The sequence below is a fragment of the Aquarana catesbeiana genome, linkage group LG04 (assembly GCF_042186555.1).
Source record: "Aquarana catesbeiana isolate 2022-GZ linkage group LG04, ASM4218655v1, whole genome shotgun sequence".
In the NCBI taxonomy this organism is placed as follows: Eukaryota; Metazoa; Chordata; class Amphibia; order Anura; family Ranidae; genus Aquarana; species Aquarana catesbeiana.
In genome coordinates this window covers 511,939,797-511,955,057 of record NC_133327.1, presented here as the reverse complement: position 1 = coordinate 511,955,057, position 15,261 = coordinate 511,939,797, and the positions used below count along the sequence as shown (strand labels likewise).

Here is a 15,261-nt window from a genome sequence, read left to right as displayed (position 1 = left end):
ATGGGAGGGGTTATATGGGGGGAACTTTCTGTCTACTGGTTGCCAGTGTCCATTCACCTATAGGTGGTGTATAACCCAGATAGTCATTATTATGGTGCTCTTTGTCCTGTGATGTACTCCAAGAAAAGGATTTAACAGGTAAGCTGTAGGAAAAATCCATTTTTAAAAAAAATATCAAACCTCTCTATACTTGCCTGCTCTGCAGAGGTGCGCTTCACTGGCCTCATGATTCGATTACGATTATTATGTCTTCGATTCTGCGATGCGTCACGATTCCTGCCCATGGATTTCATTAAAAAAAAATCAGTCAGAACTTTTTTTTTTTTTTAATTGATATTTTACTCTCTGCATGTAGCAAAGTCATGATACAGGAGACGGTCAGAGACTGCAGGCAGGGTACGGGAGACGGTCAGAGACTGCAGGCAGGGTACGGGAGACGGTCAGAGACTGCAGGCAGGGTACGGGAGACGGTCAGAGACTGCAGGCAGGGTACGGGAGACGGTCAGAGACTGCAGGCAGGGTACGGGAGACGGTCAGAGACTGCAGGCAGGGTACGGGAGACGGTCAGAGACTGCAGGCAGGGTACGGGAGACGGTCAGAGACTGCAGGCAGGGTACGGGAGACGGTCAGAGACTGCAGGCAGGGTACGGGAGACGGTCAGAGACTGCAGGCAATGCATTAAGGTAAAAAATGTTTAGCCTTTAGAACCACTTTAAATGAACAAGCTGGTTAGAAGCTGAGTGGTTACTGTGCATAACTGCTCCAGATTCTGTCTCCTCCGCACACAGAAATGTGCTGCTCTTTGGCAGAGGTGCAGGTGTGCTGTCAATTCTTAACACCCATGTGGCCTGGCACAGCACGATTTAAAAATTAAAGGGTCTGGAACATTTTTCCGTGTTTCTTGCAAGTAGGAGAGCCCATTCAAATGAATGGACTGCCCTGCACGTGATGTGTGCAAGTGAATCTACATGAACTCCCCACTGCTATAATGTTTTGGAGGTTATAAATATTTTGCTAGGTGTCTGGGAAAAATAAATTACAGCTGGGTTAACACAAACGATAGTTGACAAAGACTCTGTGACCAGAGTTAAGGGGGAAAAAAGTTTCTTTGTAATGTTCCATCAGTTGACTTACAGGCACAGACAGGTTCACTGTTTGTTTGTTTTTTTTCTTCTGAGGTTTGATTTATATTTGTATAACTTTTTCAGGAAGCTGCACAAACTTTTGAAAAGCATTAAATTGTCACTTGCTACAAATGTTATAATGTTGTGTATGGGATTTCATACAAATGGAAAGGGGGTTTAGAGTAGATACGACTTCTAAAAGCTAGGAGTGATGCCATGCACCTCATTTAGGACTCTTGCACACGGCTATTAAACCCATGACCATACAGAGTAAAAAATGCTGCTTGTGGCACTCGGGAATTCTATTTTTGCATAATGAGTTTTATAACGCGAAATAGCTGATGCAGCTGTACCTGGGTGATCAATGGCACTCATGTTTACACATGGACATGTATGGGCGTGTTTTTTAAAACATAATTTATACTCTATATGGCTGTATGCATAATGTACAGCAAAAGCTGTTATAATAATGTGTTTGTCAAGATTGTGTGTAATTTTTATTTGTCATCAGCACTAGTTGGGATGAACATGTCTTTGAACTGGTTTTACCGAAAGCCTGCATGGTGGGACACGTGGACTTTAAGTTTTTATTGAACTCTAATATCACAAACATTCCACAAATTCAAGTAACGTTACTTAAAAACAAAGCTCCAGGATTGGCCAAAGTCAATGGTAAGATTGCATTTCTGATAATATAATTTTTTAATTTTTGGGTGCTCTGTGAAAGATGCAAAATATTTCACTATGAAAACAGTTAATGCCTCGCCTCTCCTCCTTTTTTTGTATGGCTTTTTTTTTTTTTCTTCTTTTTTATTTGCTATACGTTAAATTACTTCTGTGAAGTTCTTAATGATGGAGGATCTTTTTTTTTTTTTTTTTTTTCTCCATTTCAAATGCTGATGAAACAGTTATAGCATACTGCTACTCAAACTTACCTATGTTTTTTCCTTTTTTCTTTTTTTTTTTTTTTCCCTCTATTGGGATGTTCCCCAGCACTCCAAGTCCATCATTGTATCTATAAGCATTGTAAAGAAAATCAAAGTGGTTCTAAAGGCTAGATATTTTTTACCTTAGTGCATTCCTTGCATTAGGGTTAAAAATGTCCTAGTAGTTGTAGTTGTATTGCCCTCTCACCTATCTTTTTTTCTTGCCTGGGTCCTATCTCAATCCAACGCTGTGTTGGTCTTGGTCGATCTCGCTCTCTCTCCTCTCACAAGCTCAGACAGCAGCGGGAACTATTGGCTAATGAGCAACTATGAGTTAATAAATACACATGTGAACACACATAGAAAAAATATTTAGGGTAACATGCACTTCAGTAATAAAATGGCTACTGCCATTAAGATTAAGCTATTTCTACAGAGCAGAAACTGGTAGGCATCTGCAACAAAGTTTATTAAAATCCATGAAATGTGCATTGATCACCTGGAGGTGATTTTTTTTTTTTGGGGGGGGGGGGTGTTTTCTCAGCAGAAATGGAGTTGCTCTTTAAGGTGCACCCCCATGACTGAATGCTTGCCATGTCCTTGGTTAGCTTGCCCTTCAGGCATTTATCTATAGAGTGCTGTGTTGGGCTCACAGGCTAATACCTTGCCTCTTGCACTCTCTTCAGTTGCTCCTTCTCTGCTTCCCTTTGCTACTACAAAGATTGAATCTAACCCAGCCCCATTGAGTTCATCTCTTCGGTGGACCCCTTGCTTAATTTCCTGTGTCAGTTCCAATATAGGGTTGGCCAAAGGCAAATACCGCTTACTAAAGGGAATGTTTCTTCTATATCTGACTTTTTCCATCAGTCTGGTCTTTGAGTCTAACTTCATCTCCTGCCTCTTCTTGTGGTGCTTCCATACCCCCTGTCCCTTTGGTCATGGTGACTTTGTGCTATTGCGATTCCTGAGTTCTTTGAGAGGACTCATTACCTCACCACCGCCAGTGGTGCTGTGTGCTAAAAAAAAGTGTTGCGCGAAACAATGACGAATTGAATAACAATACATATATGGGTTCATCAGTTAAAGTGCATAAAAATGTGACAACTCTATACCTTTTTGGAGAAAAAAAAAATAGCATTCTTAATATATGATCAGCATATACAGTGCCTTGAAAAAGTATTCACACCCCTTGAAATTTTCCTCATTTTGTCATGTTTTAACCAAAAACGTAAATTTATTTTATTGGGATTTTATGTGATAGACCAACACAAAGTGGCACATGATTGTGAAGTGAAAGTAAAATGATAAATAGTTTTAAGTTTTTTACAAATATGTGAAAAGTGTAGCGTGCATTTGTATTCAGCCCCTTTACCCTGATATCCCTAACTAAAGTCTAGTGTAACCAATAGCCTTTAGAAGTCACTTAATTAGTAAATAGAGTCCACCTGTGTGTAGTTTACTTTCATTATAAATCCAGCTGTTCTGTGAAGCCCTCAGAGGTTTGTTAGAGAACCTTAGTGAACACACAGCATCATGAAATCCAAAGAACACACCAGACAGGTCAGGGATAAAGTTGTGGAGAAGTTTAAAGCAGGTTAGGTTATAAAAAATATCCCAAGCTTTGAACATCTCACAGAGCACTGTTCAATCCATCATACGAAAATGGAAAGAGTATGGCACAACTGCAAACCTACCAAGACATGGCAGGCCAGCAAAGAGTATTAAATGGAGAAGCCGCCAAGAGGCCCATGGTAACTCTGGAGGAGCTGCAGAAGAGTGACAAGAAAGCCATTGCTGAAAGAAAGCCATAAGTCCCGTTTGCAGATTGCGATAAGCCTTGTGGGGGACACAGCAAACGTGGAAGAAGGTGCTCTAGTAAGATGACACCAAAATTAAACTTTTTGGCCTAAAAGTGGAATATGGTGGCAGCATCATGTTGTAGGGAAGCTGGTTAGAGTTGATGGGATGATGGATGGACCCAATTATAGGGCAATCTTAGAAGATTAGTCTGCAAAAGACTTGAGACTGGGGCAGAGGTTCACCTGCCAGCAGAACAAAGACCCTAAACATACAGCCAGAGCTACAATGGAATGGTTTATATCAAAGTATATTCATGTGTTAGAATGCCCCAGTCAAAGTCCAGAGCTAAATCCAATTGAGAATCTGTGGAAAGACTTAAAATTACTATTCACAGGTGCTCTCTATTCAAACTGACAGAGCTTGAGCTATTTTGCAAAGAAGAATGGGAAGTGTCACTCTCTAGATGTGCAAAGCTAGTAGAGACTTACCCAAAATGACTTACAGCTGTAATTGTAGCGAAAGGTGGTTCTACAAAGTATTGACTCCAGGAGGCTGAATACAAATGCACGCCACACTTAATACTTATTTGTAAAAAAAATGTTGAAAACCATTTATCATTTTCCTTCCACTAAACGATTGTGTCACTTTGTGTTGGTCGATAACAAAAAATCCTAATAAAATACATATATGTTTATGGTTGTGACATGACAAAATGTGGAAAATTTTAAGGAGTATGATAACTTTTTCAAGGCACTATAAATCGTCACCACATATATAAACGTCAAAAGCATAAAGTGAGTGACATGTCATATAAATTACTATTAAAAAAAAAAAAAAAAGGAAAAAAATGTCCAGTAATGTAGTCTCTTAAACACTTCCTTACAAGGCACTTTCCCCCCTTCCTGCCCAGGACAATTTTTAGCTTTCAGTGCTGTTGCACTTTGAATGACAATTACGCGGTCATGCAATTCTGTACCCAAACAAATTTTTTATCATTTTCTTCCTACACATGGAGCTTTCTTTTGGTAGTCTTTAATCACCTCTGTAGCTTTTAATTTTTGCACTATAAATGAAACAAGACCGACAAAAAATAAAAAACGAGGCGGCACTGATAGGCAGCTACTGACAGGAATTACTGAGTGGGCACTGTTGTGTGCACTGGCACATATTATGGGGACAGACTGGCAGGTGTTGGGGACTGATTGGCAGCTGATGGGGGGCCGTGCTGATAATCGATGTGCTGATTATCAGCACAGACACCCCCACTGACAGGGAGAGCCACAGATCGGCTCTCCCTGTCGACGTGAACCGAGGAAAGTCGTTTACCAGCACTTTCTGGTTCATGCGATGATCAGTTGTGATTGGTCACAGCTCATCACGTGGTAAGAAGTCTGTCAGAGGCTCCATACCAAGATCAGAGTTGCAGTGTCAGACTGACACACAGCACAGCACCCCCCGATCACTGCAATGCGCACCGGCTGTGTTATTCTGAGCACATCATATGACGCCCGGTAAGGATATTACAACCACTTTGCTGCCGTCATTCTGCTATAAGGCGGACGGCAAGTGGTTAAACGTGTAAAACAACTAAGATGCAGTCTTCAAACATCCTTTATAGTGAATAAAGTGCAGAGCATCCCACCACAATTAACATTCTGCTCTTGCCTTACTTTTTGGACCTATTTGGTGAAAAATAGGTCAGATGCACATTCCCCTTTAAAGTGTTCACTCCAAGGCCCCATTGTTCTCCCACGGTCCTCAATGTTTCTTGGATAATAACTCTCCAACGCCACACCAACCTCCAGGACGACTCCGCTCAAAAAAAAAAAAAAAAAAAAGACTAGGATAGTGTAATACCATAAAAACACTAACCTAATTAAAAGCAACATAATATATTACACACACAAGTATAGTACACTCAACGTGCACCACTTTTAATCGGAACAAATGCTTACAGTGACTTTTACTTTATGATCATTCATATATATACATCTGTGTTCTAACTTCTGATCGCATTTCTTTTTCTCTTAGAAACCCCTGTAGATAGGCCTATTTCCTTTCCATTGTCTCCTGCCTTCAGTGTGGAAGTTCAGAGAAATGGAAAACCTACCCTGGTTGATTTAAGTGAGGACACGCAAAGCATGGAAGTAGATGACTCTATAAGTAAGTACTTTAGTTTATTTTATCTATTATCAAGACTACTTGTTTTCAGTTATTTTTCACCTGAACCAATTGTTGCATATATTTTAATATTTTGCTGCCCAGGTCCATTTTGAAATCTTTCACTTACACTGTATGTAAATAAGCATTTTTTTATTTTGCTAGAAAATTATTTGGCGCACACTATTATATACAGTGCCTTGGAAAATTAATCGTAACCCTTGAAATTTTAAACATTTTGTCATGTTACAACCAAAAACGTAAAATACATTTTTAATGGGTTTTGTTTAAGACCAACACAAAGTGGCACATAATTGTGAAGTGGAAGGAAAATGATAAATTATTTTCAAAATGTTTTACAAATATCTGAAGTGTGGCTTGAATTTGTATTCAGCCCCCCTGAGTCAATACTTTGTAGAACCACCTTTCAGTGCAGTTACAGCTGCAAGTTTTTTTGGGGATGTCTCTACCAGCTTTGCACATCTAGAGAGTTATACTTTAGCCCATTCTTTGCAAAATAGCTCAATCTCTGCCAGATTGGATGGAGAGCGTCTGTAAACAGCAATTCTAAAGTCTTGCACAGATTCTCAATTGACTTTAGGTCTAGACTTTGACAGGGCCATTGTAACAGATGAATATACTTTGATCTAAACTATTCCATTTTATCTCTGGCTGTATGTTTAGGGTTGTTGTCCTGCTAGAAGGTGAACCTCCACCCCAGTCTTGTCTTTTGCAGACTCTAACATGTTTTATTCTAAGATTTCCCTGTATTTGGCTCCATCTATCTTCCCCTCAACTCTGAACAGCTTCCCTGTCCCTGCTGAAGAAGAGCATCCCCGCGACATGATGCTGCCACTACCATGTTTCACGGTGGGGATGGTGTGTTCAGGCTGATGTGCAGTGTTAGTTTTCCGCCATACATAGCATTTTGCTTTTAGGCCAAAAAGTTCAGTTATAGTCTTATCTGACCAGAGCACCGTCTTCCACATGTTTTCTGTGTCCCCCACATGGCTTCTTTCCAAACTGCAAACATAACTTCTTATAGCTTTTTGTCAACAATGGCTTTCTTCTTGCCACTCTTCCATAAATGCCAGATTTGTGGAGTTCACGACTAATAGTTGTCCTGTGGACAGATTCTCCCACCTGAGCTGTGGATCTCTGCAGCTTCTCCAGTGTTATCATGGGCCTCTTGGCTGCTTCTCTGATTAGTGTTCTCCTTTCCTGGCCTGTCAGTTTAAGTGGACGGCCATGTCTTGGTAGGTTTGCAGTTGTGCCATACTCTTTCCATTTTTGGATGATGGATTGAACAGTGCTCTGAGATGTTCAAAGCTTGGGATATATTTTTTATAACGTAATCCTGCTTTAAACTTCTCCAACTTTATCCCTGACCTGTCTGGTGTGTTCCTTGGCCTTCATGATGCTGTTTGTTCTCTAAGGTTCTCTAACAACCCTCTGAGGGCTTCAAAGAACAGCAGTATTTATACTGAGATTAAATTACACACATGTGGACTATTTACTAATCAGGTGACTTCTGAAGGCAATTTGTTCTGCAAGATTTTATTTAGGAGTATCAGAGTAAAGGGGGCTTAATACAAATGCACGCCACACTTTTCATATTTTTAGTTGTAAAAAAAATTGGAAAGCCATTTATCATTTTCCTTCCACTTCACAATTATGTGCTACTTTGTGTTGGTCTCACATAAAATACATTTACGTTTTCGGTTATAACATAACAAAATGTGGAAAATTTCAAGGGGTGTGAATATTTTCAAGGCACTGTATTTTCTGAAAGCAGAGGTTTATTCCCATCCCTGTAAAAAGTGACTGGGTGGCTTTAAAGCTGCTTGAATCACTTTTACCTGAAACCTGGTCATCAGCTGAATGTTTTGATACCGGATCATGGGTGCAGCTGTAGCCATGATCCTGGTATATAACTGCTTGCACCTGACAACATAAGTACATCCCAAGGGCTGGAAGTGGTTAAAGTAGAATGCTCGCATTGTCATTTTTTGACGTATTTATTTGAAACTTAATGCTGAATATCTTTTAAGCCTATGCTCCCTGTTGCCTATTTGAAAAAGGGGTATAGTTAAGGCATAAAATATTTCTGTGCAAGTTCTCACGGTGTATGGTACAATTACAAGTGGCAGGACTTGCTTGTTCTTGTTGCTTGTTTGTGCCAACCGCATTACCCAGAAGGGGGTTGAAGGCTGCTCCTATGCAAGTCCAGAGAGATGCAGAGGGCAAAATTAAGCTGGAACTAAATTGAACATACAGGCATAAATCGCTATCGGCCACATATAGTTACAGGAATAGTGAGCCTGTCATCTCCTTTCTCTAAAGGCTTAATTACGTTTTTATGCATTTTTTTTTTTTTTTTATCTCAGTAATAGTTCTTAATGTGTGTTTTTTGTTTGGTAGGCCCAAGGTTGTGTCCATTTTTAGAAGAGCACAAAGAAGATATCTTGTGTGGCCCTGTTTGGCTAGCAAGTGGCCTTGATCTGTCAGGTCATGCTGGCATGCTAACATTAACAAGTCCTAAACTTGTAAAAGGTAAGTCAGATATTCTCCTGTTTTACCAAACAAGATTTGAAACTTTTTTTTTTTTTAACAAGAAGGTTGGTCTTTATTGAAAAAATGGATCGCAATACATTACAAGGCATGAAATATTGCAGTGGATACAACAATGAAAAAACAATACATTGGCAGTGCATGGTATATAGCATAGAGAATGGAAGACCTCAGGCCCAACTACCACTAGATCTTAGGCAGTATCTATTTATCCCGCATCCAATAACGCAAGAGGGTGGGGGGGGGGGGGCCCAAAAGCAGAAAGCCTAGACATCCTTAATGTATAGGGAACAAATAGGCAGGTATACCAACAGGATAGTACAATTTACAAAGGATCAGACCATGGCTTCCAGACCTTCTCAAATTTCTGGTGACAACCTCTATTCATATATGTTAACTTATACATTGGTAAAACGGCATTAACTGAGTTCATCCATGACCCCACAGTAGGTGGGAGGGGGGAGGTCCACTTTAGTAGTATCTCTTTTTTTGCATAAAAGAGTAATAAGGAAAGCAGGAGCTTAGTATATCTAGGTCTTTGGTCATCATCCTGTATGCCCAGTAGGGCCAACTCTGCCGTCCTGGGCAGCTGCAGCTGGAGACGTATAGCAGACCAATATCAGGAGAGTCTAGGACATGTCCAAAACATATGCATATAGGTGCTGTCCATGGAATGGCATCTCGGGCAATTTGGGGATCTCTGTGGGTAGATTCTGTGCAGTCTCTGAGGCGTGAAATAAATCCTATGTAGGAATTTGGTTTGAGTCAATTTGTCTCTGGATGATATCACTAGTTGGTAATTATTCTCAAAACATTCCTCCCAAGTCTCCCTATCTAGGGATGGGATATCAGCCTTCCATTTATCCCACAATACATCCAGTTTTTTAGAGTCTGTTCGCAGCAGCGTCAAGTATAATACAGAGAGGGGTTTATCAAGGGTTTCCTGTGCTAATAGTCCTTCCACCGCATCCGCCTCAAGGATAGGCGGTGTCGGGAACTGAGCACGGAAAGCATGTCTCAATTGATAGTAGCGAAACAGCATCCTCATAGGAAAGTCATGCTTCCTCATCAGGTCTTGAAAAGAAAGCAGGACCCCCGAGGAGACAATATCCCTCAGCACCCTAACCCCATAGCGGGCCCATAATTGTGGGTCAGGAATTGTCCTGAAATGCGGGCGGCCTGGATTTCCCCATAGTGGACAGTAGGGAGACCATTTATCTGGAGCTAAAAAGCGTTTCCTAGCCACCCCCCATACTCGTAAAGTGACCTTAGTGGGACCTAAAAGGGCAGGACTAGAGGAGGCTCCCCGATACACTAAATTACCAAGCTCCTTGAGGGAGCCCACCACAGCCGCCTCCAGGCAAACCGCAGCATTGGCCTTAGATTGTTCAAACCACCATCTGACCGTTACCAACATGGCCGCCCAGTAGTACACTAGTAAATTAGGTAGGGCCAAGCCTCCACAACTAACAGGGAGTTGAAGGGTCGATCTAGCTATCCGAGGGGAGGATCCTCTCCATAGGAAGGACCCAATGCAGCCGTCTATCTCCCTAAAGAAGGACTGAGGTATCCAGATAGGGCAGTTTCAAAAGAAATAATTGAGCTTAGGTAGATAAATCATCTTTAAAACATTTATGCGCCCTAGCAAGTTAAGGGGAAGATTGGCCCACTTGGCACAGTGGTCTCTTAGGCGTGCGAGTATAGGTTGAAGATTAAGCCTTTGATAGGAACGAAGGTTGCGCGTTATTTTGATGCCTAAGTATGTAAATTCCTCCACCCACTTAAATACAGGTTGTGCCCCTGAGTCCCTGGCCTGCGCGTCCAGGGAGAAGAGTACAGACTTCGACCAATTGATACAGATCCCTGAAAAGCGTCCAAACTCATCGAAAATTTCAAGGGCCGCCTGCAGTGAAGAATTTGCATCTTGTAAATATAGGAGGGTGTCGTCAGCATAAAGGGATATCTTCTCCTCCAGAGGGCCAATCCGGAGTCCCCTAATACGGTGAGACTCACGAACCAGTGTCGCCAGTGGCTCAAGAGCCAGGGCAAACAAACTGGGGGACAATGGGCAACCTTGCCTGGTTCCCCTCCGGAGGAGAAAGTCATCCGAAAGAGTCATTTACCCTGATTCTAGCCCTAGGAGCCCTATACAACAAACTCAGCCAGTGAAGAAATTTGGGGCCCATCCCAAATTTTCTCAACACCTCCCATAAATACTCCCATTCAACGGAGTCAAAAGCCTTCTCCGCATCGAGAGAGGCTATGACTCTTGTGCCTGCATTATCATGAGTGGCAGCTAGATTTAGAAATAGACGGCGTATGTTGATATCGGTACCCTTCCCCGGCATAAACCCAGTTTGATCTACGTGAACAAGGTCCTCTATCACTTTTCCAATCCTCCTGGCCAGAATTTTGGCCAGTAGTTTGGCATCAGCGTTAATAAGAGAAATAGGCCGGTATGAGGCACATTCTTCAGGGTCCTTGCCGGGTTTGGGCACCAACACCACAATCGCCTCAGAGAATGAGTCAGGTAGAGCGTCTAAAGTAAGAGATTGCTGCATCAATGAAGTAAATCTAGGCGCTAGGAATTCTTGATATACAGAGTAGAATTCAATAGGAATTCCATCTGGCCCTGGGGCCTTCCCCTGTTGCATGGATCCGAGGGCTTCTTGGACCTCCTCCAAGGAAATATCCTGCTCTAATTCAGTGCTTTTTTCTGGTGCTAGAGAAGGAAGGGTCACTTGGTCCAAATATTGGGTCAATTGTGAGTGATCAAAGGCTGCTCTAGAGGAATACAGAGTCCTGTAGAATTCCAGAAATCTCGCATTGATATCTGCTGGAGCTGTCAAAAGTCTGCCACTTAAATCTTTCAGTCTACCAATGCGAGTAGTGGTATGCTGTCCCCTGGCAAGCCAGGCCAACAACCTACCATTTTTATCTCCATATTCGATAACTCGTGCGCTGTCTAACATAGATTTCTTGGTAATCTCAACCCTACAAAGAGACAGCTCCCTCAGAACATCCTGCCAATGAGCATAATGAGACTGATCGGGAGAACGCACATACTCTGCCTCCTTCAACCTGGACTGTTCTTCTAATCTCCTCAGGGACTGCACAGACCGTCTTTTTTTAGCAGATATGCGAACCATATATTCACCCCTCAGCCAAGCCTTAAAAGCATCCCACTGCACCATGGGTCCAGCAGATTCAGCGTTGTTTATTCAAAATCCACGTAATGCCTCTGGAAGTTCTTCCTGGATCTCCGGTTCCGCAATCCAGAACTTATAGTCTCCATATCCGCTCACCCGCCACTGGTGCAAGTCGGATAGTTACCGACACAGGGGCATGATCTGAGATACCTCGTGAGAGGATCTCTGCAGAGACCACCCTCCGCAGAAGTTCGGGGGAGGTAAAAGCCAGGTCAATGCGAGACATAGTTTGGTGCGTAGTGGAGAGGCAGATGAACACCCTATCAGAGGGATGAAAGTGACTCCAGAGGTCTGTCATGTGGAAGGTAGATGCCCAACAGGCAAGGTCCTGTTGCTGGGGGCCAGTAGTCTGCATCCTGTCTAATTCCCTATTTAGAGTCATATTGAAGTCTCCTACAAATAAGACATTGTCAACACTGTATACCGTGGCTTGTTGCATCAGGGTATGAAGTAGACCTATGGCTGCCGGGGGGGGGGGGGGGGAGATAAACTCCCACAATAACAATAGGGATCTCTTCAATCAGAGAGTGGAGGATAATATATCTACCTCCGGGGTCAAGGTGAACGTTTAGCAATTGGAATTGTAGGGTTCTGTGAACTAGCACACTAACTCCCCTGGCATAGTTTGAATATGGCGCATGATAGTGAGTGCCAACCCATGCCTTCTTTAAGCTAAGTGTGCGAGAACCAACAAGATGCGTCTCCTGCAAGATCACCACCTGTGGGTGGAGTTTACGTAAGTAGTTAAGCACTAGGGATCTTTTCACAGCAGAGTTTAGTCCCCACACATTCCATGATACCACTAAGCAACCCGCCATAACACATGTATAAGTAAAATAAAAAGAACAATAATAATACTGGAAAAAACCCTCTCCAGTAAGGAAGCCCGGCTCCAGCGCCCCGGAGGGGAGAAAGGACCCCACCTGAGTTCACCTGAGACGCGCCCCCCAACATCATACAGAGCACCCCTGCATAAAAATTGTGTTTGTGCTGGATATTTTACATACCACAGTAGACCAACCGAAACCTGAAAATAAAGAAGAGTTAAAGCCACCAAACAACTCTTGTTCTCCCAAAACAACCCCCCCCCCCCCCCCCCCCCCCCGGAACATTGAGGAGCACATGAGTCCCATAACCCCATAAACAGGTAACTGGTAACTTAGTTTGAGGTCGTGCAACCAGAGCAGAACATCACAACACCCTTCGAACCAGTGGAATAGGTATGTGAGTGCGAGTTCTTGTCCCAGAGCTAGTGGAGTGATACTTAAAGGAGAACAATAGTAGAGTCGTTCCGTTCTTCGCCTGACCAAGCAGGGGCACCTTCGTCATTGTCTGTTGCAATAGCATAAAAGAAGGGGAGTGTAAAAAAATGAAAAATAATAAAAGTAAAATGGAAAAAATATAATCAATAAGCAGCCCAGCAGGCACAAACGAGTGGCTGCGACAGTGGACAGGCATCCCGCAGCACAGCAGTAAGGCAGATGGTGTCGATGCAGATACTGCTAGGCCATAAATTGAAATGCAAGCATGCAGTCTTATCAGGCAACACTTCCCTCTGTTAGAAATCCTTCACAGAACAGTCATGCATATAATCCAGGTAAGAAGATATGAGGAGGGTTAGTTTGTCAAACCCCAAGGATAGCTATAGACAATAGAACAGATCAGGCTTCCGAAGTAAGAAAATTCAACTTATATCATGCAGACTTACGGTGGAAGGGTCACAAGCCACACCGATGCATCTTTAGGAGAGGTGAAAAAACGGACCGTCTCCCTGTCAACCACCCGTAGCTTAGCAGGGAATAATATGCTGTATTTCATCCCCCTCCTTCTCAGCGCCGCCTTGATTGTATCAAAAGAACGGCGCTGCCGCTGAGATTCTATGGTGTAGTCCGGAAACAGCAAGAGTCTGACATTTTTGTAAGGGAGCTCACCTGCGGCTCTGGAGGCCCTGAGTAGCTCATCCCTGTCCTGAAAGTTTAGCAACCGGAGAATGAAAGTACGCGGGGTGAACCCTCAGACCCCGGTCGAGGTGGTACACGATGGGCCCTCTCCACCACAAAGTATGGGGAGAGCTGAGCAGCTGGTAATAAGAATCGCAACAGTTCCTCTGCAAACAGGGCCGGGGAGCGCCCCTCCGCTCCTTCTAGAAGACCCACAATCCTAAGATTGTTCCTCCTGCTGCGGTTTTCTGTGTCTTCTGCACGATACTCTAGGGCTCTCACCTTCGTCTGAAGAGTGCGGATGGAGGCATCATGATCCGTGATCATGTCTTCTGTTTCCCCTATCCGCCGCTCAGTCTCCGAGACCCGCGATCGGATCTTATCCAAGTCCTGTCGTATTATGCCCACATTCAGCTGGACCTCCTCTATCTTAGAGGCTAGGGTAGTCTGGCAGGAGGCGACGGCTGATTGGCAGGAGTTTATAGCCGCCATGAGGTCTAACAGTCCCGGCGGAGTAACAGCAGGGTCTGCCTCGTGTTCTGTCTGTGACGCCATGTTGCTATGGCGCGCAGGGGAACTTGTGGAGCGGGATGCCAGGCTCTCCTCTGGAATATTCGGGGGGAACTTCAGTTTCTTACCCCTCTTTTGATAGCCGAAGTCCGGGGATGCTCTAGCCAGCGTAATGAAGCAGTACGGATAGAATTAGCGGATCACACTCCAGGAGAGCTCAGAGTATACGTCTGCTCAGTCCGCCATCTTGGCCACGCCCTCAAGATTTGAAACTTAAACTCAGCTGTTGGTAAAACCTTTGTATTTATCCACAATGGGGGCTTTTAAACTGCTATTGTACTCTTTAACTATGTGCGTTACACTTTATGTACATTCGCAAAAAATGTTGACTGCTAAAATTATTCTGTGTATGCATAGTAAATTTTGTAGGTGTTTGGGGCCTTCCTTTTGGGGTGTACAGTATTTTGAGGTCTCGGTTGGTGTTTAGCGTGCAGCTTGAAAGTACCAACACACACAAGTATGCTCCCAGTCCTGGCACTGGCTACAAATGTTTTTTTCGTTTCTTTTGGTGAAATTTTATAACATTTTTGTAAGGGTTAACTTTTTGCGGTGCGCTTTCTAGAGCTGTATCTATTTATAAGTATTAATAACAAAAATGCTTTTGAGAAGAAATACATCTCATCTTCTACTATTACACTAAACACTATTTATAAAGTTCTACCCATGCAGTAGATTTGGGTAAGAAATCGGTGACTGTGGCTGCTCCTCCTCAGCCTGTCATGTTTGTTGGACTTATATTAAAACACATATATTGGTTTAAGGGTTGGGTCACACACCAAAAACGCACTCCAGATCCGTTTCGGATGCGTTTCTGCATGTACACTTTTGATGCTTTTCCGGATGCATTCCATGTACTTTTTTTATTCCAGTTTTTTTTCACTATTCTAGGGGCCAGTGCGTTTATATTTTTGATGCATTTCAGTGCGTTTTTGATGCGGTTTTGATGCGTTTTACTGCGTTC

General features: G+C 43.0%; 1 protein-coding gene across 5 annotated transcripts in view; it reads left to right on the top strand.

The window, feature by feature from the left end:
- The window catches only part of BIRC6 (baculoviral IAP repeat containing 6), a 709,573-nt gene that overhangs the window by 174,603 nt on the left and 519,709 nt on the right, over positions 1–15,261 (top strand). For all 5 annotated transcript variants that reach the window (XM_073627731.1, XM_073627734.1, XM_073627732.1 and 2 more), the window contains exons 13-15: positions 1,636–1,796; positions 5,882–6,013; positions 8,432–8,563. In XM_073627731.1, coding sequence (XP_073483832.1) covers positions 1,636–1,796; positions 5,882–6,013; positions 8,432–8,563 — 425 coding nt within the window. The remainder of the gene's footprint in view (positions 1–1,635; positions 1,797–5,881; positions 6,014–8,431; positions 8,564–15,261) is intronic.